Below are 22269 nucleotides of genomic sequence, written 5' to 3' on the forward strand. Positions count from 1 at the left end.
TGAAGGACCATGGTGTCCATTGGCTGAGGCGAACGGGATTTGAACTCGAGACCTCCTGCTCAAGAGTTCAAATACTTACCAACCGGCTTATAAAGCCGCCGACATTTTAATGAACTTTTTAGCTCCCTTCTCTCCAAATTGTTTACATCTCTCCCTAATTTTCTGGATTCCCTCCACTGAAATCCAAGTGATCATACTCACAAATTAAGTGTCAAAAGTTTAGTTTTTGTGATTTTGTTTGCTGGTCATCTACATGTGTATAATGGTTTCTAAAAGCGTTATCTATCTTTTAGAAGTTTTTAATATATATATATTTTGAAATGTATTGGTTTTTTGTTTCCTATCTCAACTTCTCAAGTCTCTCATAGGTTCCTTCCCTTTATGAAGAGAACTCACAAATGGTATGATCTCGTGTAAACCCGAACCTTAGTATGCCACATAAACAGGACATGCATCTTGGCTTGTGTGTATCTTATATCTCTCATGGCTTCCCTCGCCTAATGAAGAGGACTTACAAATGGCGTGATCACTGCTAAACCCAAACCTTAGTATGCCACATAGACATAACACCTGCATCTGGAGCCACTCCTGGTTGTAGGTTGAATAGCAAGTATTTTCCTCTTGGAGTTTTCGACTCTCAAATGTAATTGGATGACTATTCACATGCAAGACTGCCCACGAGCATCATAAGTAGTGTGAGTGGTTTGCCCCTTCCTAAAGAAGATTTGAAGAGGAATTGAGTACTTTCTTTTTTTCATTATTTGTACATTTTCCCCTTTGGTTTGAGGGTTGGGTTTCCGCCGCGCGCGGGCTGGGGGGGGGGGTGGGTGGGTGGGGGGAACATTAAGTTTTTTGTTTATTTGGTGATAGCATATGCTCTTGTATTCACATCATACTCGTGTTTGCTGTGCAAATGCAGTTCGACATATGAGCGTCTTTGCTTTTGTGAAACATTTCATTGGGATGATAGTGGTTGGAGGGCTTGCATTTCGTGCCAACAGGTACTTTTAAATGCTAATCACCTTGTGTATTATTTTTGATTTGTTGGTTAGGACGTCAGTTTGCCTCTTAATTTGTAGTAAAATTGAAAGAAGAGGTATTTCGAAGTCTGTTATGATTGTATGCTACTATAAAAATTTATGACCCTTCTTTTCAAAAAAATGTGTTTGTTTGGTATTTTATTTAGGCTTGGCTACCATGTGCTTTTAAAAAGTAGAGAACATCACTTTTTACCTTTTACTCTTCATTAACATCCCATCTAGCACCTTTTTGTCAAGGTCGGGTTGAGGGTCCTCTCACGACTACGGAGGAGGGCATCCCAGCATAGACGGAGGTTGCAGCGGCGGATTCGGATTATTCGTGCGAGACATGCGGGACACCCAGTCAGGGTGCTGACCACAGAGGATATTGAGGAGATCCGCCAGCATCCGATGCGGCACATATTATGAGATGGAGGCATCTCCATAGTGTACCCCCCCGTCCCACATGATATTGTAACCCCTCACTGTACTCCACTCACCTCCATAGCGTACCCCCCCCCCCCCCCCCTTCACTATATTCACACCCTATAAGGGTTTCTGTTTACCTTCCAGTTCCAGTTTCATTTTTCTAGGTGCCAGTAGTATCATCTTTATTTTTCATTTTGTGGTTTTTTATCCAGACATTGTATCAGATCCACCATGATGGAACTTTTTGGTCTCATAGGTCATTATGGCCTTTTGAAGACGTTAATATAACATTTCATTTCATTTCTCTCTCTCTCTCTCTCTCTCTCTCTCTCTCTCTCTCTCTCTCTCTCTCTCTCTCTCCAGGATCATTGAGGAGCATTACATATGCCGTTGCCCAGTATACTATGAGATCCGCAAGAGGTTTCACTGTCTATTTCGTGTGAGGGATTCGGTCCACTCTCCAGGATCATTGACTTCTAGGACCAACATTTCCTGGGCCTCTTCTTGCTTGAGCTCCGCAGACACAGGGACACTTCTTGAGAGGGCCTTGGTCCCAGCCACCCCGCTCCCTTCCTCGCCAGCCAACCATCACCAGTTTCTTCCGGACCCAGGAGGTGGAGGACACCGACATAGTGGATCTTGTGGACCCTCCACGAGCTGCTCTGGACCTACCTCGCTCGAGAGGAGTTACCTCGGATTGAGCCTTTGCACTCCAACGTGCCCGACGCCCTCGACCCCCCCGTCGACCACGATCACGTCATTAGCTCTAGATCTAGGACATGCTCCACCGCCATTGAGCTACCTTTCCATGTGACATAGCCCAGTACTTCCTTAAGTCTACTGACATGAAATACAGGATGAACTTTCACATGAGAAGGCAAATCCAATTCATATGCAACTGAACTAATCAGTCGTGTAATACGAAATGGTCCACAGTATCTAGGGGATAATTTCGGAGATCCACCTGTCCGTAAAGTCTCGGAATCTTTCAGAACTTGCAAATACACCATCGCGCCTTCAGAGAACTCTGTGGGTGAATGATGTCTATTAGAATAAAATTTGTCTCGGTCTTGATCACTTTTAATAGATTCCTTCGTAACTTGTAACATTTCTTGCATATCTTGCAAAAAATTACGTGCTCCGTCATGCTGAAGTCCTGAGAATCCCACTGTAACAAGTGATCTAGGTTGAAAACCATACATAAGCATGAAAGAACTAAAACCTGTACTCGTATGCTTAGTACTGTTATATGCAAATTCTAACATAGCAAGATAATCCTTCCATGAACTTTGCCTTTTGGATACATATGCTCGAAGCATATCCTCCAAAATTTGATTCACTCTTTCAGTCTGGTCATCAGATTGAGTATGATCTGAGGAACTCAAATTCAAAGTTGTTTCCAGCTTCTCAAAAATAAGTTTCCAAAAATCAGTCATAAACTTATCACTGAATATGTCCTGCGGTAACCTGTACAGTCTAAACAATTGCTCGATAAACTACCTTGCTAATTGCGTAGCTGTAATGGTCTTCCGGGTTGGTAAAAATCTAGCCATTTTTGTCAAGCGATCTACCACAACCCAAATAGAATCATGGCCTTGATGTGTTCTTGGCAATCCAGTAATAAGATCCATGGAAATACTTTCCCATTTATTACCTGGGATTTGCAAAGGATGCAACAACCTAGCGTGTCTAAAGCGTTCAGCTTTATTTGCTTGACAAACTTGACACTTGATAACATAATTTTCTACATACCCTTTCATCTTTGGCCAATAAACAGTGTGGTTCACTAACGATAATGTCCCGTGTATCCCAGGGTGTCCAGCAGAAGGGGCGTCGTGACACTCCTTAAGAATCTTGGACCTAATGTCCGCGATCTGTGGTACACAAATTTTGTCATTACGGAATAGTAAACCATTCCGAATCATCCACTGGCCTCCTGCAGCTTGGTAGGCTGCTCAGTCATCGAGTCTTGGTCAATCAATGAGCTCCCATCCTGGATCTTTTGCCAAAATGGACCAAAATAACTATCAGTCTTGCAAAGCCCTCTCAATGATTGAAATAAGTCAGTAGAAATCTCAGTGAACGATAAAGTATTCACCTCTCTAATTCAACTAAGCGCATCTGCGACACTATTCATGGACCCTTTTCTATAACGAATCTCGAAATCAAAATCTTGCATTAATTTAGCCCATCGAGCTTTCCTTCCTCTCAAATCGTCCGCATCACATACATACTTGATTGACTGATGATCAGCCAATACCACAAACTTGGAGCCATATAAATAATGTCTCCAAACCTTGAGAGCGTGAGTCACAGCTTAAAGCTCCTTCTCAAGGGTTGGCGAACGAGATTGAGTGTCGTCTAGCTTTTTACTTTCAAAAGCAACAGGTCTGCCATCTTGAAACAGAGCAGCCCCGATGGCATAGTCACTAGCATGAGTTTCAAGAACATAAGGCCGGATTGGGTAATGCGAAGATAGGTGCTTCCTTGACTTTATCTTTCAAAAGTCTGAAGGCCATATCCAGATCGTTATTCCAAGTGATAGGCTGATTTGACTTACGTCCACGGCCTTTCAATATGTCGGTCATCGGTAGTGTGAGCTGAGAGTACTCCCGCACAGATTTCCGAAGAAAAACAACAAAACCAGAAAAGAATGAAGTTGTTTTACTCTTCGTGGTATAGGCCAGGCCTAAGCCTTCTGAACTCGGTCATAGTCAATGTTTAATCCATCTCTAGTGTTTTTTTGTCCCAAGTAAATGATGTCTGTCATAAAAAACTCACATTTACTTAATTTAGCTTATAGTCGATTCTGTCTTAAAATAGTTAAGACAATCGTGAGGTGTCTAACGTGATTCTCAAGAGTAGGACTATATATAAAAATATCATCCAGGAACACAACCATAAATTTTTCCAAATGTTCACGAAAAAGATCGTTCATCATTTGCTGGAAAGTGGCTGGAGCATTGGTTAACCCAAAAGGTAATACGAGAAACTTGTAATGGCCATACCTAGTCCGAAAGGCGGTTCGTTTGACATACCTTTCATGAATATGTATCTGGTGATAGCCAGTACGTAAATCTATCTTCGTGAAATATTTTGCTCCTGCTAACCGGTCAATCAGGTCATCTGATCTAGGGAGAGGATAACGGTTATTAATTGTCAACTTGTTCAATCTCTTGTAATCTACACACATTTTTCAGGTTTTGTCCTTTGTCCTAAGCAACACAGGTGCACCCCAAGGTGATTTACTTGGATGGATCTGGCTGATTCTCAGATAACCTTCGAGTTGTTTAGCCAACTCATCTTCCTCAGCTTGGCTCATCCTGTAAGGTGGAATACTAACAGGATGAGCACCAGGTATCAGGTCAATACGATGATCTACTGCCCTTTCGGGTGGTAAGCCCGATGGCAGTTCCTTAGGAAATACATCTTGAAATGAATCAAGTATCTTGTGTAATTCTTTGCTTTCAAATACACTTAATTCATTGACATCCATAGAAGGTATGAGAAATGAAGAAAGTGGAATCAATACACAATGGAAAGCGGTATACAAAGAAGAATCCATTATATTTCCAAAATCAATTGTATTTACAAGAGGTCCCTGAGGGGGATTTATACAATCACCTAAGATACTATACTGGGTGTTCCTATGTTGAAAAGAAAAATATGACTGGACCAATCTATCTGGACTTGAAGAGTCTTAAACCACTCAATCCCTAATAACAAGTGTACATGTTCTAGGTGCATGATATAGCATTCCAGAGTATCTTTGTAGTCCTGAATCCGGATCGGTAGCGTCTCCACCTTTCGATCCCATACTTGCCAACCCGCAGGTAGGCGTACCTCATAGGTATGATCGTTGGGTATTGTGTCAAGACCCAATTTCTACACAAGTTTGTAATTAACAAAGTTGTGTGAGTTGCCAGGGTCTAGAAGAATGTGGATTCTATGGCCATTCACTTCTCCATAAACTCGGAGAAGATCATGCAAGCCAAAAACTTTAGGGTTGAACAGACAATCAGAACATGTACTAGGGCGAGAAAGTACAATAACTGATGTACCTGTTAAAGACAACTGGTTAGCTGCCTTTTGCTTGGGTCGTGCGTTGATCTTTGCACCCTTTTGCTTCGGGCACTCGTTACGCATATGTCCTTTTTCTTCGCAGATGAAGCAACGTCTCTTCTTCTTAAGCTTCAAAGCCTTAAGGAGACGTTTCTTCTTCGTTGGTGTCGAAGTTGAATTCTTCGAAGGTTGGTCCGAAGACTTTTCTTCAGTCGTGCTAGCCATTGGTGCGGAGAACTTCCTTTTGTGCTTGTTTCCCTGCTCGGTAACGGGTTTAGACTTGGAAGAGACCATTGTATCATCATAGATACGAGCGGAATGAATGGCCTTGTCCAAAGTTTTGCATTTGTTGTTTTTAACCTGTAAACGGTATGAGTTGGGTAAACCGGCTGCCAAGAAACCCAAAAGAGTCGTGGAATCTATCTTCGTAGCTTTCATATGCAAGTCCCTAAATTTCTGGAGAGAGACCTCGTAAGTGAGGTTCTGCGAGGTCATGGTCAAAGTAGTAAACCGGGCAACATCATCATAGTCATCCTCCTTCTTGAGGAATTCTTTCTTGAAGATGTCTTCGAACTGTGCCCAAGTTGTTGGTTTAGGATTGAGTTCCTTCCACCAAAGCAAAGCTTTGCCTGAGAGGAAACCTACTGCTAATTGGATCTTTTTTGCATCATCATATGGATGAAACTGAAAATGGACTTGCCACTTATGTAGCCAAGTGTCCTCTTATCTCCTTGGTACGTTGCTTTTGCTCGGCCCCAAACTGTTCCGGAGTAATATTGGGGCCTAAAGCAGATGCCAAGGCATCCATGTCCGAAAGAGTAGATAGGGTAGTGGTCAACAAAGAGATGGAGTTCTGTAAAGCCTGGATCTGCGCGGTGATTTGTGCTTGACGTTCTGAGGAAGAAGCTTCGAGAGCAACTTTAAACTCTTGGAAATCTGATTTTGACACATAATCGTCGAAAAGATCAGCATCGGTGGCTTCCGTAGCCGGCAGGTCTTCACGTTCGAGAAAGGGCTCCAACTCGGATTCTTGGGTCAACATCTTGAAGAGTGCAAGGTGAGAGAAAAGGTTGATCTTGCACAAATAAGAGTGCTAGAGAACTTGAGAGCTTGAGAGCTTGAGAGATGTGTGGCAAGAAGCCCGCTTAAGGAGAATATATAGGCTTCCCCAAAAGCTAATTTTAGCTTTTGCTTTTGTGTTTTTTTTTTGGCAATATATATATATATATATATATATATATATATTCCGTTTTCTTAAAAAAAAGAAAAAAAAAACACTTATAAAGCAATACTTCTGTTTTTTTAAACCCTCTTCCTAAGGTTTAGCAGAAACGAAAACAAGGCGTGCATTTTTTTTTGTTGTTCTTTCAAAAAAAAAAACTTACGCATGTATGCTTTCACTTTTTTTTTTCTGTCACCCGCCTGTAATTAGCGGTGGACTCCCTACGCACGTGCTTGCGTGTACCCGCCTGCCCACGCTGACGCTTGGCTGCTTGCGCATATGCTCGGGGTTCTGCGCCTTCCTGCGCACCAGCGCGTGCACACGTACCTCGCCAGCCTGAGCATATAGATGACCGGCTTTCGCTTGTACTTGTGCACCTGCGTTGGCCTGCACGTACTAGCCTGAGTGCAAGAGTCACCTACCCATGTGCGTCAGTCCATGTTGACTACGCTGTCGTGACGTGGGCGGTATCGCTGGGCAAGTGCGAGACTTCTGGCTGTGAGAGTAGCTTCAAATCCCAGCAAGGAAACAAAACATATAACTCTTCAAGGGGGTTATGACATCTCAATTTTGGTCGACATGTACATGTGCCAATTCACTTCAAAGCAACCCCAAATTCAGCTTGATGAATGCATATACGTTACGAGTCAAGAGCATGACCCGCTTCAAGCATAGATCTCCCGACCCTTTATCCAAGTGCCTCATACATAACACATGTAGGCATAGCACAATCTTCAAAAGATTCCCATATACATGTGACCATTCACATCACATGTTTCACATAATGTCAACATCACCATTTCAAGATGACTCTTGATCTCATGAAAACCTGCTTTCAGATTCCAACAACTCACAAAGCAAAAGATGGCATATGGCATATATACATCATCACATGATTTCCAAAACCCAAGAAAACAAATAACATTATGACATTAAGACCTCTGCAAGCGATCTCCCTCGCTCATCTACACCCCGACTCCACACTCGCACAGGCGGCTCCCAGTGCCTTCAGCTACTGCTGCTCTGCGCCAGTCACCTCCACCAACACCACAAACCCAGACACTCTCTGGTATCAACCAACCACCGTCGGCGCTTCTACAGTCCGTCGCCAATCCTCTCTGCTGCCAGCCACCCACAGCCATCGTGGTCGACCAAGCAAAGCAACTCCTTCTTAGAGACGGCAGCCACCAGAGCCTTGCCAATCCTCTCTCTCCCGAGGCGGCAACCACAACACTAGAACCCAAACTCTCTGACGTCGTCCAGCCTCCGCTACAGCCAGCTTCTTTACTTTTTTTCCTCGACACCAGCCTCTTCTCTACTATTTTTTTTCAGTTGGAGTTGGCGCCTTCTCTCTGTCTCACAGCTTCGCTGGAATCGACGACATCTCCCTGCTTCACTCTATTTTTCAACACACTTTCCCCTTCATTGCTCCGCTGCCATCCCACTCTCTCTCTTCCTCTGCAGTGCACACACGGAGGCCGTTCCCTCTACAATGGCCAGCCCATCTCCTCGAGGCTAAGATGCTCCCCACCGGCTGGAACCAAAACCAGAGCCTTCTACGTTGCCCCCCTTCGCACGATCACCCCTTCGCTGGTCCTCCACCCCGCAGTATTCCCAGCCCGGCTCTTCATCAGCCCTTCCGGCTGTTTACCAATCCCCGCTTTTATCACCAGTCAGCTCCTTGCTATACAAGGCGGCCACCAGACCTTCTCCAGCGTTGCGCCTCTGGTCCCGCCGAATTCCAGCCGGCTCTGCCCACACCAGCTGCGCCTCAGAGCCCCCAGCAGCTCTTCCCAAGGCGGTCCCCCTTTACTTTGCCTGCACACCCTGCGCTCCAGGCCACTGATCTCCCGGGCGCCTCCTCTGCTCAATCTCCCTTAGCTCGATGACCCGGGCGCCTCCTCACTGTGCGTGCCACCACAAGGCGGCCTTCCGTGTATACCTGCAGCTGCGCACAGCTTGTCAGCGTCCGAGAAGCCCCCGCGTCCGTTGAACTACTAGAGAGCCCCCCCCCCCACACCCCCCCCCCCCCCCGACTCTTACTCCCTCGAAGCAGCCAACTGTTCACGCCTTCGCATCTTCGCCAGCCTTCTCGATGGTGCGCTGGCCAATGTATAAAGCCTCCACGTCTCCCCTCAAGCTAGCCACCTTTATTTAGTGTATATCTATTTTTAATTTTTTCCAAAAGCCTCATAAAACTCGTCAAAATCCTCCTTGTTCTCTGCAATCTCTGTAAACAGCTCGAGGCACTTCTTAACAAGATTTTTCCTTATAACCTTCAGGATCTTGTTTTGCTGCAGCATCTCACGGGAGATGTTCAGGGGCAAATCTTCTGAATCAACCACACCTTTGACAAAGCCAAGGTACTCGGGAATCAACTCCTCACTCGCTTCCCCCAGTAACTGCTCTTGCCATCTTTGCAGCTGTTGATGTTCTCAAAGCCTCTTTTTGAAGCTCTTCCTTTAAGCTCTTAATACTTAGAAGATCTGTCTCATACTGTGCAAGGACGAGCTCACAAGCCTTCAGCTCTGCTTATTAAAGCTCATTTACAATATGAACATATGTACATGGGCATCATATAATGACTCAAGTCATGGCACTTAATCCCATGCATCTGAATTTGTATGTAATGGCCTCACATGCATGGTTTCACACCATAGACGTGCCATAACTCGACATCCACCCCCTCTAAACCTGCACATCCTCCGGTATGTGCCAAGTCATCATCAAGATCCACATATATCTGAATGTCATCTTCATACATTAATCAGCAAAAAGAACCTGTCGTCTGGCCAACCTCCATGTTTGGAACACTTTTAAGTGTTTCAAACCAAGCTTTGGTATCCATAAATATCAAACAAGTAAAAAAAACAAAGCCTTCCTGATTATCCACCATTGTTCTGCATTCAGTCCCCAAATACATTTGTCATGGTTGCCAACAATCCATATACCACGATCAAATACCCATTTGCATTCCACATGAGCCTGCTCCATTGACTCATAACATATCCTTGGTTCAAATACACATAATGGCATCATAGCAAGCCATTCATCACATTGTGCTCTTTTGCATATTACCTCCTCATCTATCTTCACCACCAATATGCTGTCAAAGCCTTTACATGCTTCACATGCATCTATGCAAACTGGTGCAAGAAAATCAAGGTGTGATGCTACATCAAAATGTCCCGGTCCATTAATAGCATAAACATCAAAAGCATCATCTGTCATGTAAACAAAACACATCTCTAGCATCATCAAGAGTGCAAGAAGCCTCATTCATAGATTGTTGGTTACCGATGTTTGCAAATAGAAACTCATCATCATCAAACAGCTGAGCCATCCCAAGATCCTAAGTGTCTTGAGCAATAGACTCATCCACATAAACATTAACGTCACTAAACTGATCCTCTAACAAAACCTGCTTGTCTTGAAAGAGAAACTCCAAACAAAAACCACCATCTGCAAAGCAAACATCCTCTGAAACAACATTCGTATGACTTCCGGTCACATATGCACTATCCTCCATAACATCATTAGCAACATGCATATCATCAACACCTTGAACACTATCAAACAAACATGGCAAACATTCATAGAAGCATCATAACCATCATCCATGGCATCTCCTTCGTCATTTTCCCTCTTACGCTTTTCCTCTACCTGTGCCTCATTATTCTGGCATTTTGCAATGTAAGCATGAACAGATTGAGAATCCACAGGTTCTTCCCAGCCAGTCTCAAGACGTATACAGTCTCCTGCCTCATGCAAAGCCTGCTTAGACACCTTCTCTGACGCAATTAGCTCCATCGTTGATGGCCAAAAATCTTCATTCTCATAGTCTTCATCCTTCTGAGATTCCTGCTTTGATTGGCTGGCCTTTAACCCATAGGTTGTTGCCTCAACCATAGAGATGGCATGGCTAGCAGCCATATCCTCAACCAGCTTTTTCATCCCTCCTTTCCCAAAGTTTGTGCTTAACGGAAGACCAGTCTCTGTAAGGTGGATTTTTCCATCTTTGAAAAATACAAGTTGGTTTCTGAGAGCTTCCTTATAACTGGCACAGTCTTTCTTCACATGTTCTGGGTCATCACACCATATACATCTGAATGTAAACCCTTCCTTGCTTTGAGGCTTTTGCATAGAAGCCTGCCCTAATGATAGCCCTTTTTCCTCAATCCTGGACATCTTCAAATTTAGGTCTCGTATGCCCTTAATAAGCTCATCCATCGGCTCTTCTACCTTTGGGATTGCAGCAGCAGGTTTTGGTAGATTCTCAGGGGTAACAGTTATAGGAGTTGCCGAGCTCATCACCATTCTATCCCTCTTTCGCTGCCGCTTTGCTAGCATGGTGACCGCATCCTCGACATCATTCCAATCATTCTGTAGCCCGTGCTCTGTATCCTTATCCTCAAGGAGAATTTCCAGTTTTTCTTGGAGATCTTTCCCAGCTGCTTGTAAGAAGAGCTCTGTTTTTTCCCTGTCTAAGGTTTTGCGCTCTATCCTTGGCAGCTGGGCATAGCGCTTCTCAAACTCTCTTAGCAACTCTGTGGCAGAAATTCCAATTTTGGGTTTTGTAACCCACTCCAAGAAAGTTCGCTTGGTCACCCGCTCGGAATCCTCCATGAAATAATCATCCTTCAAAGTAGGCTTGAACTCCTCCCAATTTCTGCCACCATGTGCTGCCTGTAATCCTCTTATGCGCTCTCTTATTTCGGGAACACATACCAGCTCAAAGCTTCGAACCATATCCTCCTCAGTCACCCTGTTTAGCTCCATTTCCTTTGTGTAATTGCGCAGGTACTTTGTGATGTCTTTACCATGAAATTGATCCACCTTTTTCACGATTGACCGCAGTGCTTTAGTCGTGGAAGTTTGGCCCCTCTCAGCCGCTTGTTGCTGTTGCATATACATAGTAAACATCTGAAACATTTGCATAACCCTGGGGTCAAAATGAACCCCCTGTCCCTCAGGATTCTCAGCCATAACTTGCACTGTGTATTTCACCACTAACTCTCACCCCAGCAGTTTCACGTCGGGTTCACCAAAGCTGTCGTGACGTGGGCGGTATCGCTGGGCAAGTGCGAGACCTCTGGCTGTGAGAGTAGCTTCAAATCCCAGCAAGGAAACAAAACATATAACTCTTCAAGGGGTTATGACATCTCAATTTTGGTCGACATGTACATGTGCCAATTCACTTCAAAGCAACCCCAAATTCAGCTTGATGAATGCATATACGTTACGAGTCGAGAGCATGACCCGCTTCAAGCATAGATCTCCCGACCCTTTATCCAAGTGCCTCATACATAACACATGTAGGCATAGCACAATCTTCAAAAGATTCCCATATACATGTGACCATTCACATCACATGTTTCACATAATGTCAACATCACCATTTCAAGATGACTCTTGATCTCATGAAAACCTGCTTTCAGATTCCAACAACTCACAAAGCAAAAGATGGCATATGGCATATATACATCATCACATGATTTCCAAAACCCAAGAAAACAAATAACATTATGACATTAAGACCTCTGCAAGCGATCTCCCTCGCTCATCTACACCCCGACTCCAAATAACATTATGACATTATGACATTAAGACCTCTGCAAGCGATCTCCCTCGCTCATCGCACAGGCAGCTCCCAGTGCCTTCAGCTACTGCTGCTCTGCGCCGCCAGTCACCTGCACCAACACCACAAACCCAGACACTCTCTGGTAGCAACCAACCACCGTCGGCGCTTCTACAGTCCGTCGCCAATCCTCTCTGCCGCCAGCCACACAGCCATCGTGGTCGACCAAGCAAAGCAACTCCTTCTTAGAGACGGCAGCCACCAGAGCCTTGCCAATCCTCTCTCCCGAGGCGGCAACCACAACACTAGAACCCGAACTCTCTGACATCGTCCAGCCTCCGCTACAGCCAGCTTCTTTACTTTTCTTCCTCGACACCAGCCTCTTCTCTACTATTTTTTTTCAGTTGGAATTGGCGCCTTCTCTCTGTCTCACAGCTTCGCTGGAATCGACGACATCTCCCTGCTTCACTCTGTTTTTCAACACACTTTCCCCTTCACTGCTCCGCTGCCATCCCACTCTCTCTCTTCCTCTGCAGTTAGTGCCACCTCCTGCGCACACACGGAGGCCGTTCCCTCTACAGTGGCCAGCCCATCTCCTCGAGGCTAAGATGCTCCCCACCGGCTGGAACCAAAACCAGAGCCTTCTACGTTGCCCCCCTTCGCACGATCACCCCTTCTCTGGTCCTCCACCCCGCAGTATTCCCAGCCCGGCTCTTCACCAGCCCTTCCGGCTCTCTACCAATCCCCGCTTTTATCACCAGTCAGCTCCTTGCTATACAAGGCGGCCACCAAATCTTCTCCAGCGCTGCGCCTCTGGTCCCGCCGAATTCCATCCGGCTCTGCCCACACCAGCTGCGCCTCAGAGCCCCCAGCAGCTCTTCCCAAGGCGGTCCCCCTTTACTTTGCCTGCACACCCTGCGCTCCAGGCCACTGATCTCCCGGGCGCCTCCTCTGCTCAATCTCCCTTAGCTCGATGACCCGGGCGCCTCCTCACTGTGCGTGCCACCACAAGGCGGCCTTCCGTGTATACCTGCAGCTGCGCACATCTTGTCAGCGTCCGAGAAGCCCCCGCGTCCGTTGAACTACTAGAGAGCCCCCCCCCCCCCCCCCCGCGACTCTTACTCCCTCGAAGCAGCCAACTGTTCACGCTTTCGCATCTTCGCCAGCCTTCTCGATGGTGCGCTGGCCAATGTATAAAGCCTCCACGTCTCCCCTCAAGCTAGCCACCTTTATTTAGTATATATATATTTTTAATTTTTTCCAAAAGCCTCATAAAACTCGTCAAAATCCTCCTTGTTCTCTGCAATCTCTGTAAACAGCTCGAGGCACTTCTTAACAAGATTTTTCCTTATAACCTTCAGGATCTTGTTTTGCTGAGCATCTCACGGGAGATGTTCAGGGGCAAATCTTCTGAATCAACCACACCTTTGACAAAGCCAAGGTACTCCGGAATCAACTCCTCACTCGCTTCCCCCGGTAACTGCTCTTGCCATCTTTGCAGCTGTTGATGTTCTCAAAGCCTCTTTTTGAAGCTCTTCCTTTAAGCTCTTAATACTTAGAAGATCTGCCTCATATTGTGCAAGGACGAGCTCACAAGCCTTCAGCTCTGCTTATTAAAGCTCATTTACAATATGAACATATGTACATGGGCATCATATAATGACTCAAGTCATGGCACTTAATCCCATGCATCTGAATTTGTATTTAATGGCCTCACATGCATGGTTTCACACCATAGACGTGCCATGGCACGACAACGCGTGATTGCGCATACAGCCCGTGTGCAAGACCCGCCTGTCGACGTGCGCGAGCCTGTGTACCAGCCCGCTTACGTGCACCAACCTGTCCTCCTGCGTGTAGTGTTGCTTGCGACTGGTGTGGTGACCTTGCGGCTATCGTCTTCACACATGTAGGCTGCGCAACCTTCAGGCAATACACAGACCTAAACAGCCTTCGCTTCTTCTCTCTCTCTCTCTTACAAACAGCCGACAGGCTTTTTCCTTGTTTTCTCTCTCTTCAAACTGTTCATACAGTTAAAAACACAACCCTTCTTCTTGCTAAACAAAACAACCCATAACAAGACCAAAATCTCCATCACCACGGGCTCCTACGATGAAAAAGCAACATGCTGAAATTGAGAAAATAGCAGTATGCACGGAAAAACAGCAATCTTCTCGAACTCATACCTTTTCTTCGACCTCTTTTTCTCTACCTACCGACTTGCTCGTTCACGAGGCTACTACTGTCAAATCCCCATGGGGTCTCCTCGTAGAACGCTCTTGGTACAAGACTCGTAACCTGCAAACAACCGAACAAACATGACGGGGGTGCAGGCCTGACTCACCTCTCAACCTTGATAGTCGTGGGCAAGCCCACAAGTCTTGGCTGTCCCCACCGAGCCATGAGCTGAGCTAACTAGATGGACATACCGACCAATCTCTACCTCGTGACGTCCCATACCGCCACGAAGCTACCCTCGCGGGCTTGGAGACTGCTGCTGGCCTCGGCTGCATGAAGCAGGTGCATGTCTGCACTAGATCCAGGCTTCTGACCATAGAGCTCTCACAAAGACACGCAAGACTCTATATATGACTAATGACTAACCTTGGCCACCGTTTTATAGGCTCTTGGCCGGTCATCGGGTGTCCACATTTGGGCGCCCGCGCGTCCATACTTGGGTGCCCGTCCGTTAGCCTATCCCTGACTCAGCTCGCCAATCAGCCTACCTAGCTCCAAGCTTCCCCAACCTTGAAGCTAGTCTTGTGTGCGTGTAGCACACGGTAGATACACACTGTGCAAATGACCCCCCCCCCCGGGTCCTTGTTCAGATCCTCACCAAGGGGTAGAGAGAGAGGTGGGCCCTTAGGTAGAGAGAGAGATCCTCACTCCCAGCCGCTCCCATCTCCCTCCTCCCCCACACCCCCCCCCCTCTCCTCCTCCTTCCCCATCCTCGCCTTTGACTCTATCCGTAGCAATCCCTGTTAGCACATTCATTCCCAGATTCTGCTCTTTTATGGTGGCCATTTGGTCCCTTTTTCATGGCCCTTGCTTGTGGGATGGCCACCCCTTTTTCTAGTATTGTTTTGGGATTTTTCCCAGCTTTTCTGGCATTTTCCAGTCGGCCTGTTGTTGCAGCCCCAGTCGGCCAGCTTACCTCTACTATAAATAGTGGGTGCTGGCCTCTCATTGTTTATTCAGTCTTGTACATATTTTGCTCCCTCACTTGTGAGACTCGTAGTGTCTTTTGCTTGGGATTGTTTTGCTTCAGTATATTCAGCATAGTTTTCTCCATCTCTCTCTCTCTCTCTCTCTCTCTCTCTCTCTCTCTCTCTCTTGCACTCTCTATTCAGCACATTCTAGTGCCACTGCTTCCGCTCTGTGCACTCTTTCATTGTATCATCGCTCCCGGTTTAGCAACCTCTTTGCTGCCCCAGATTCAGCACTGTTTTCAGCACCTCCTTCTCTGCGTTTTCCTTCAGATCTGCAGCTCTTTCATGCTGCGTTTTCTGGACTGAACCTGCTGGTTGCTGCGCCCTTCATTTTGGCTTCATCAGCACAGCCTTCTGGTACTGTTTGACCAGTTTTCTTCTTTTCCACGTGGAGTTTGGGACATAGGCGGCCTGTTTTTTTTCAGGACAGCTTTTTGCTGCGTTTTCCTCTCCTTTGGGTTTGCTCCTTTGCAGAGGGGGTCTTTGGTGTTGCAGGCTTTGGTGGCACTCTTGGTACCTGTGGAGGACACTTCTTCTTCAGAGATTGTGCGTTTTCTTGAGGAGAGCCCAAGCTACTATCCTTGTTGTTGCCTTTCCCTCTTACACCCTCTGACAGCATATTTTCGGGTGCTGTCCAGCCTCTTAGGGTTGCATTTTGGTGGGAGGAAAGATCCTATATTAGCGTTTTCTGATTTGGACAGTTTTATCTTATGAGGGTTGGTCCTATTGATTGGATCAACGATGACAGCTTCAGATTTGGCTCCTGTACCACTCTCTTGTTATTTGCTAGATGATGCAAACAAGTTGGATGGTGGTAACTTTCAGTCATGGAAGTTGCATGTTACTTCTTTTCTTAAGGAGTATGGTTTGATGGAGTTTCTCTCGTACAAGAATCGGTGCTTGCCGGACCTTGCCTTTGCAGAGGATGTGTGTCGGTGGAGGAAGATTGACGGATAGATCTATGGCTTTCTCCTCCTGAATTGTTAGGATTCGGTTCTTCGATACTTCATCTATGCTCTTGATGATGCTTCTACTTTCTGTGTGGGGTAGTTGCTTTGTGATGTATGGTGATGCCAATGATCAGCAGATGCTTTCTGCTTCTGGGTGCTCTACAGCCAGTGATCTTATGGATACTTCTTTTGGAGATGTTCCTGCAGTGAAGGATAGTGGGCCAGTTTTGCTCACTGCATCTGAGGAGTTTGTTTCTCCTGTTGCCCCGACTTCAGTTTCTGTGCATACTTCTCCTTGCCTAGATGATATCTCTGGTAATGTTTTTGAGGAAGACAGTGGGCTATCTTTGCTCACAGCTTCTTCTGAGGGGGATTTTTCTCCTATTGCTTCGCCTCCGATTCTTTCTTCGTCAACCAGTGACCAAGATGTGTTGTTTGTCCCTTTGCCTTCTATGGAGGAGCCTGCTTCTACGCCGTGTTATGCTATTGAGGAGGCTACTCCTACTTCAGTTACCACTACTGTGAATGTTCCTATTTCCCTTACTCTATATGAGGATTTTGGATTGTGGTCAGGTGTGTCCGTGATTGTGCCTGGGGCACAGTGGTACTTCCAAGGATTGAAGGATTGGGATTTGGATTTGGTTGGGCCTATGGAGTCCCGACATCAGTTTTCAGAGGGGCCACTTGAGTTCTTACATCTGGTGATGCCGACCTTTGAGGAGGGTACTATTATACAGCATTTGGCTACTCTTGGTACAGAGTTGGAGCAGATGGACTCTATTTCTTTTGAGGGTATTATCTTCTTGGAGCTACAGGTAGGAGGGAAGCTAGCTTGCACACACACTTTTTTTTTTGTAAAGCTTCATGTCATTAATTACAGGTGGGAAACCTCAAAACGAGGAAAACCTACCAAAAAGACCATATACAAGGGAGACTACTAGAGTGTTCACTATGTTCAGTGTGAACATAGTTAAACATCTAAAAACAATCTGTAAAAAGAGCATACAGAGATGAGTCAACCTCCATTAATCTCATGCATCATATTCCCCATGATATGCATCAAACTTCACAGATTTGTCTCTAGCTTTGAAGTCATGAGACTTTGATGCATTAGGCTGCATCTCAACATGTTTTCTCGCATGCTTGTCCATTGGGACAGCCCCTGTGATTGGCATCGTTTTAGGAACAAAAAAAGTGATGCATAAGGCATAGATACATGTGTCCTGCAAGCATGAGGCATGGCTGGCCCCTCAACACACATTGGTGCATTTTCATCCATAGCTTCTCCCTCACGAGTACACTCGAAGGCATGAGTGGCATGAGAGATACACGGAATACTTGCACCAACAGAAAATTGTAGCCCATGTTGCATGTGTTGTGCATGCACATTTTCAGCCGGCAATGGCATTTGACATACATTTTGACCATTGCCATAAACATTGTATCCTTCACGGGGTATATAAGGTACTCCTGCATGGCATGAAATTGCGGATAGTTCCTCTCCAATAGCATGTGGATTCATCCTCTTAGACATAAGTTCTTGTTCGGGCACCTGTGGGGATACCAAGGCATGTGGGATGGTTGCCTTTTCTGCATAGGCATCCTCGGTATGAGCCAAGTATGCACGTGCTACATCCCTTGATTGCATGTGCAACTCTTGAGCAATCATTGCCGTTGCATGATCCATATAAGATTCAGCTTTCTTGGCCTCCAAACGATATGTACCAATGGATCCTCACGACGGTAGAGCTTCAATTCTTCTTGTTGTGCATAAAGAAGAGCCTGCATACGAGTAAGTTCAGCCCTTAAGGCTATGGACTCTTCTTCCTATATTTTCTCTTTGCCATGGGATGGTTGTCCCACATGTTCCTGTTCTCTATGTGCACCACATGAGTTTACTCATCGTGTATAGCATTGGAAGCATGCATTTCATTGTCCCTGCCCCCTTTGACGGAGTTGCCATTTGATGGATGCTATTCATACTGTCCAAGTCTGCCAGGAATGGAGAGTATCTCTTGCAGATATGGAGCCAGGACCTTCTTTGTTTTAACAACGTAGATGGAATCAGGTTGTTTTACATGCCTTCGTGGCTCTTCCCCCCTCCCTTGACATGATGTCTCCCCATATAGGTGTTGATGATTAGAGTGTCCGTATGAGAGGGAATTGAACAAAGAAGGATTTGTATTTTATGCCTTAAAGGAGTGGGAAAATCCTCTTTTATACAAAAGCGCGTGGGCACTTTCAATCCCTTTGATTATGGGATAACTCTCACACACCATCTACATTCACATTACAACCAACTCATAACTGTCAATAGACCCTCCTACAATTGGCCCACTGAAAATTAATAGAGGGGATAGAGAAGTGAGATAGAACTGTTTGTGCTAAACCTGTAGGTAAAATCTTTTGTAAGGGTAGATGTTAGATGATATCTTATGTAATTGGTCCTCTTAATGTAGATCTTGTGTTTGATTGTGCATTGGTGGCAATTTATTGTCAGATTCACTCATGCCACAGTTTTCTCTGCAGCGGGTGCATTGTGGCTGCATTGCATCTACATCAGCATACGTTCTCTTGGATGGTGGAGGAGTGGAATGTATGAACTGCACGAATAACAAATTTTCTAGTCCGGTATATACCTAGCTTGTGTTTTTTTTTTTTGCTGTGATGTTACTATTGTACACGCATTTTGACTTGAGCTGACTCAGCAAGCCACTTTTTTATTTGCATGGTTTTATCATGACTGTTATCTCACAATATGTTATAAGTTTTTTAGGTCACTAGTTTGTTTTTTAATCTGTTGTAAGTTTGCCAAGTTCAACTTATTCAAAATATGTGAAAGATATTTATGTAAGCTGAAGGAGGGATGGTTTTTTTTTTCTATTAAGCCTAGGTAGGTCTCTGCTCTGGCATGTCTCTTGGCCAAGTCCCTGTCCACATAGTTGAAACAGACGCCCAGGGCTTTTTGGGTAAGGACAGACCTCACATGAGTGTTCGTAAATACTCGGACACCAACACAACCAACTTATCCCGACACCGGTCCATAGCAACACCCTTGGGAGAGACCTGGATAGCTGACTACCAGGCCAGAGCTCCATTGGGAGAACTTGCGAGCCCAAGGTCAGACCAACACCACACCAAGCTGCTCAATCCCATAACATAGAGTCATACACCACTACAGCCAACCCCAAACAGTTGCATGAATAGGTAAAAGCATGGTAGGAAAAAGGCTCCCCGCAGCCTGGGGAGGGATGCTAGACAGCTTCCAATCCTCTCCATGATTCTCAGAGATGAAAGGAAAGCAGTAATTATGATTGGACAGTGCTTGCAGGCAATTATGTTTCTGCAGGTGGGCTGGTCAAAAGTTCTGGTTGCACAGAAAAACGAGGGGTACTATATACAATGATATTTTTATTTATAATTTTTTTTTTGGGAGTTCCACATAATCATTAAATATTGTGATGATGATCATTTCAAGTCTCAGTTCTGCAATGTTGTGCTTTTGGGTGTTTTTAGAAAAGGGAAGCATCTCGAATCAAAGAACCGATTACAGATGTAGTAGGCATGTGGAACAAAAAATCACGATCTGTGCTAGCATTCCCATCCACGAGGCAAGAGCAAGGTGGATTGAAAATTTTGCAAGGTAGGAATGAGGTTCAATCACAGATTGCAGCAGCCTGCACTATAAGCATGAATGTGCCACGTGGTCTGGGTTCTGAAAAAGAGACAGCTAACGAAGCACATGAGCAGACGAGATCTAGAAGTGTTTTCATGCAACTGGTGAGCCCAAGTGCAGAGATGGCAGGCTGCTCACAACAGAATTTGAAAGCTCTGTTACCAATGGTTTCGGAAGTGCAGGCATCTGCTCATACAACAGAAGCAGCTATGGACTCCTCACCGCGAGCTCTTGGATGTGCTGCTCACCCACCCCCAGGCAAAGGCAAGGGTAAAAACCTATTTTTACCTCGATATCGGCCAAGATTCTCTAAGCAGGAACTCCAACACATAACATTTGGAGAGTATCCACCAACTTTTGTAAAGCATCTTGTTGTCTCAAATTCTGTTTGGATGCCCTGAATTAAGAAGCCTGCTGATTGTTTGTGTATTATGGTAAGCAGTTCATTTGTTTTCTGCTTTGAAAATCCTTTGACTTGCGAACATCACAGCTCAAACTCTACCATTACACCACTTTTTGAAAAAATGTTGAGTGCAAGCGATGCAGGCCGCGTTGGCCGGCTTGTTCTTCCAAAAGCTTGTGCTGAAGTAAGGGCATTTCATTACCATAAATTCAATTGAGCATGGTTTGTGGTGTTTTTTTTTTTTTTTTGGGGGCTCTTTAGATATGATTTTCATAAAAATGACATGCATTGATGGCGTATCATAAACCTGTGTATTAGAATTGATTTGCCTTCTGCTGCTTTTTCATTTCGTATCTCACTTTTTATACACATATATGCATGCATGCATGCGTTGATGTGTGCACATACACCCATATATACACATACATACATATATCATACATGCATGTAAAGCACTTTGTCTCAGTTTATCGTGATACCACATAAGCACTGCTGATGCTAAGTGAGATATATTCAAAGTTTCAAGCACTTTGGCTACTTGTGATATTAGTGAAGAGCAATTGACACCTATGGCTTTTGGCAAAGGGATGGTGGAATCATGACATATATTTCTTTTCTCCAAGTGTTCATTGATATAAGGTGCACATCTATCTACCCTTGCCATGAGCAAAGCTATCCTTGGCGACACCTGAACGGCCCACATGCAACTTTGATAAGCGGTGCTACTTGGGATCCCACTCTAAATGTTACAGCAGTTTCCTATCTTATGGTCCTAGCCTCGCAGCTGTTATATTAGTAGTAGGACAAGGATTCATGTGCTATGCTTTAGAGCAATTCTGAAGGCATGTAACTCATGAATCCTGCTGACGTAGTTGATGTACTTTCTAATGACACCCCCCTAGAAAGGATATAGTCTGGTCCTGAAGTGTCCTGAGTAGATACTCTAAGTGGGGAGAGCCTCAACTGAAAAGTTTTGCTTTCCTCCTCTTAAAGCCACTCAATTTCTATGGCTGCATTAGTCTAACAGACTAAATAATGCCTGTCAATCAATAGAATAAGCTATTCATAGAGAGTGTACTTGACAACTAAAACTTCTACCTGGCTGTCTATCAATTGCCTCCCTCTCCTCTCTGCTTGAGCAGAAAGCCCATCTTGAACACCTTCCTGGATTTATTGATAAAATTAAGCCTGCCTTAATAGTCACTCTTGATGTCAGTGTCTCCAGTCATGAATAACATCGTTTGCTGAATGGGCTGGCTGCAAGAAGCAGATGAGCATTAACTAGTGTGGAGCAGAGGATAGTACAGGCTCAATGGTGGTTGCAAGAAGCAGATGAGCAGTAACTGGTGTGGAGCGGAGGATAGTACAGGCTCAATGGTGGTGCTGGGGAAGTGTGGGAGGAGGCTTATTTCAGACTTGGGCTGGGGGATTTCTTGGGGGATCGAGATATCTTCCATGAGCCTGGCCGCCTTCTTGGAGGCACATAAGGGCCATCTCTTGCAGCTCGCTCTCCTCCTTTTTGGCCAAGGTTCCAAAGCTAACAATAAAAAGATTGTGTAACAATCTTGCGTGCCTAATTGAACTAAGGAGCAAAGATTAATGGAAATGAATTAGCAAAGAACAGTACTCACAAATGAGGAGGCAAATAACTCGTACTACATTGATCCCTCCGAAGACCCAAGTACATGCCCTTTATACAACCTTTTAAAGCACTTCACACC

At 45.2% G+C, this 22269-nt stretch overlaps 1 protein-coding gene across 5 annotated transcripts in view; it reads left to right on the top strand.

Annotated features, from left to right (window-relative positions):
• Positions 1–22269, top strand: part of LOC147609445 (B3 domain-containing protein Os07g0679700-like) — a 132175-nt gene that overhangs the window by 31018 nt on the left and 78888 nt on the right. For all 5 annotated transcript variants that reach the window (XM_086787508.1, XM_086787510.1, XM_086787511.1 and 2 more), the window contains exons 2-5: positions 920–1001; positions 18999–19100; positions 19986–20488; positions 20636–20732. In XM_086787508.1, coding sequence (XP_086643634.1) covers positions 920–1001; positions 18999–19100; positions 19986–20488; positions 20636–20732 — 784 coding nt within the window. The remainder of the gene's footprint in view (positions 1–919; positions 1002–18998; positions 19101–19985; positions 20489–20635; positions 20733–22269) is intronic.

This window comes from Cibotium barometz, chromosome 51, assembly GCF_041138505.1.
Source record: "Cibotium barometz isolate CiBa-2024 chromosome 51, ASM4113850v1, whole genome shotgun sequence".
NCBI classification, from domain to species: Eukaryota; Viridiplantae; Streptophyta; class Polypodiopsida; order Cyatheales; family Cibotiaceae; genus Cibotium; species Cibotium barometz.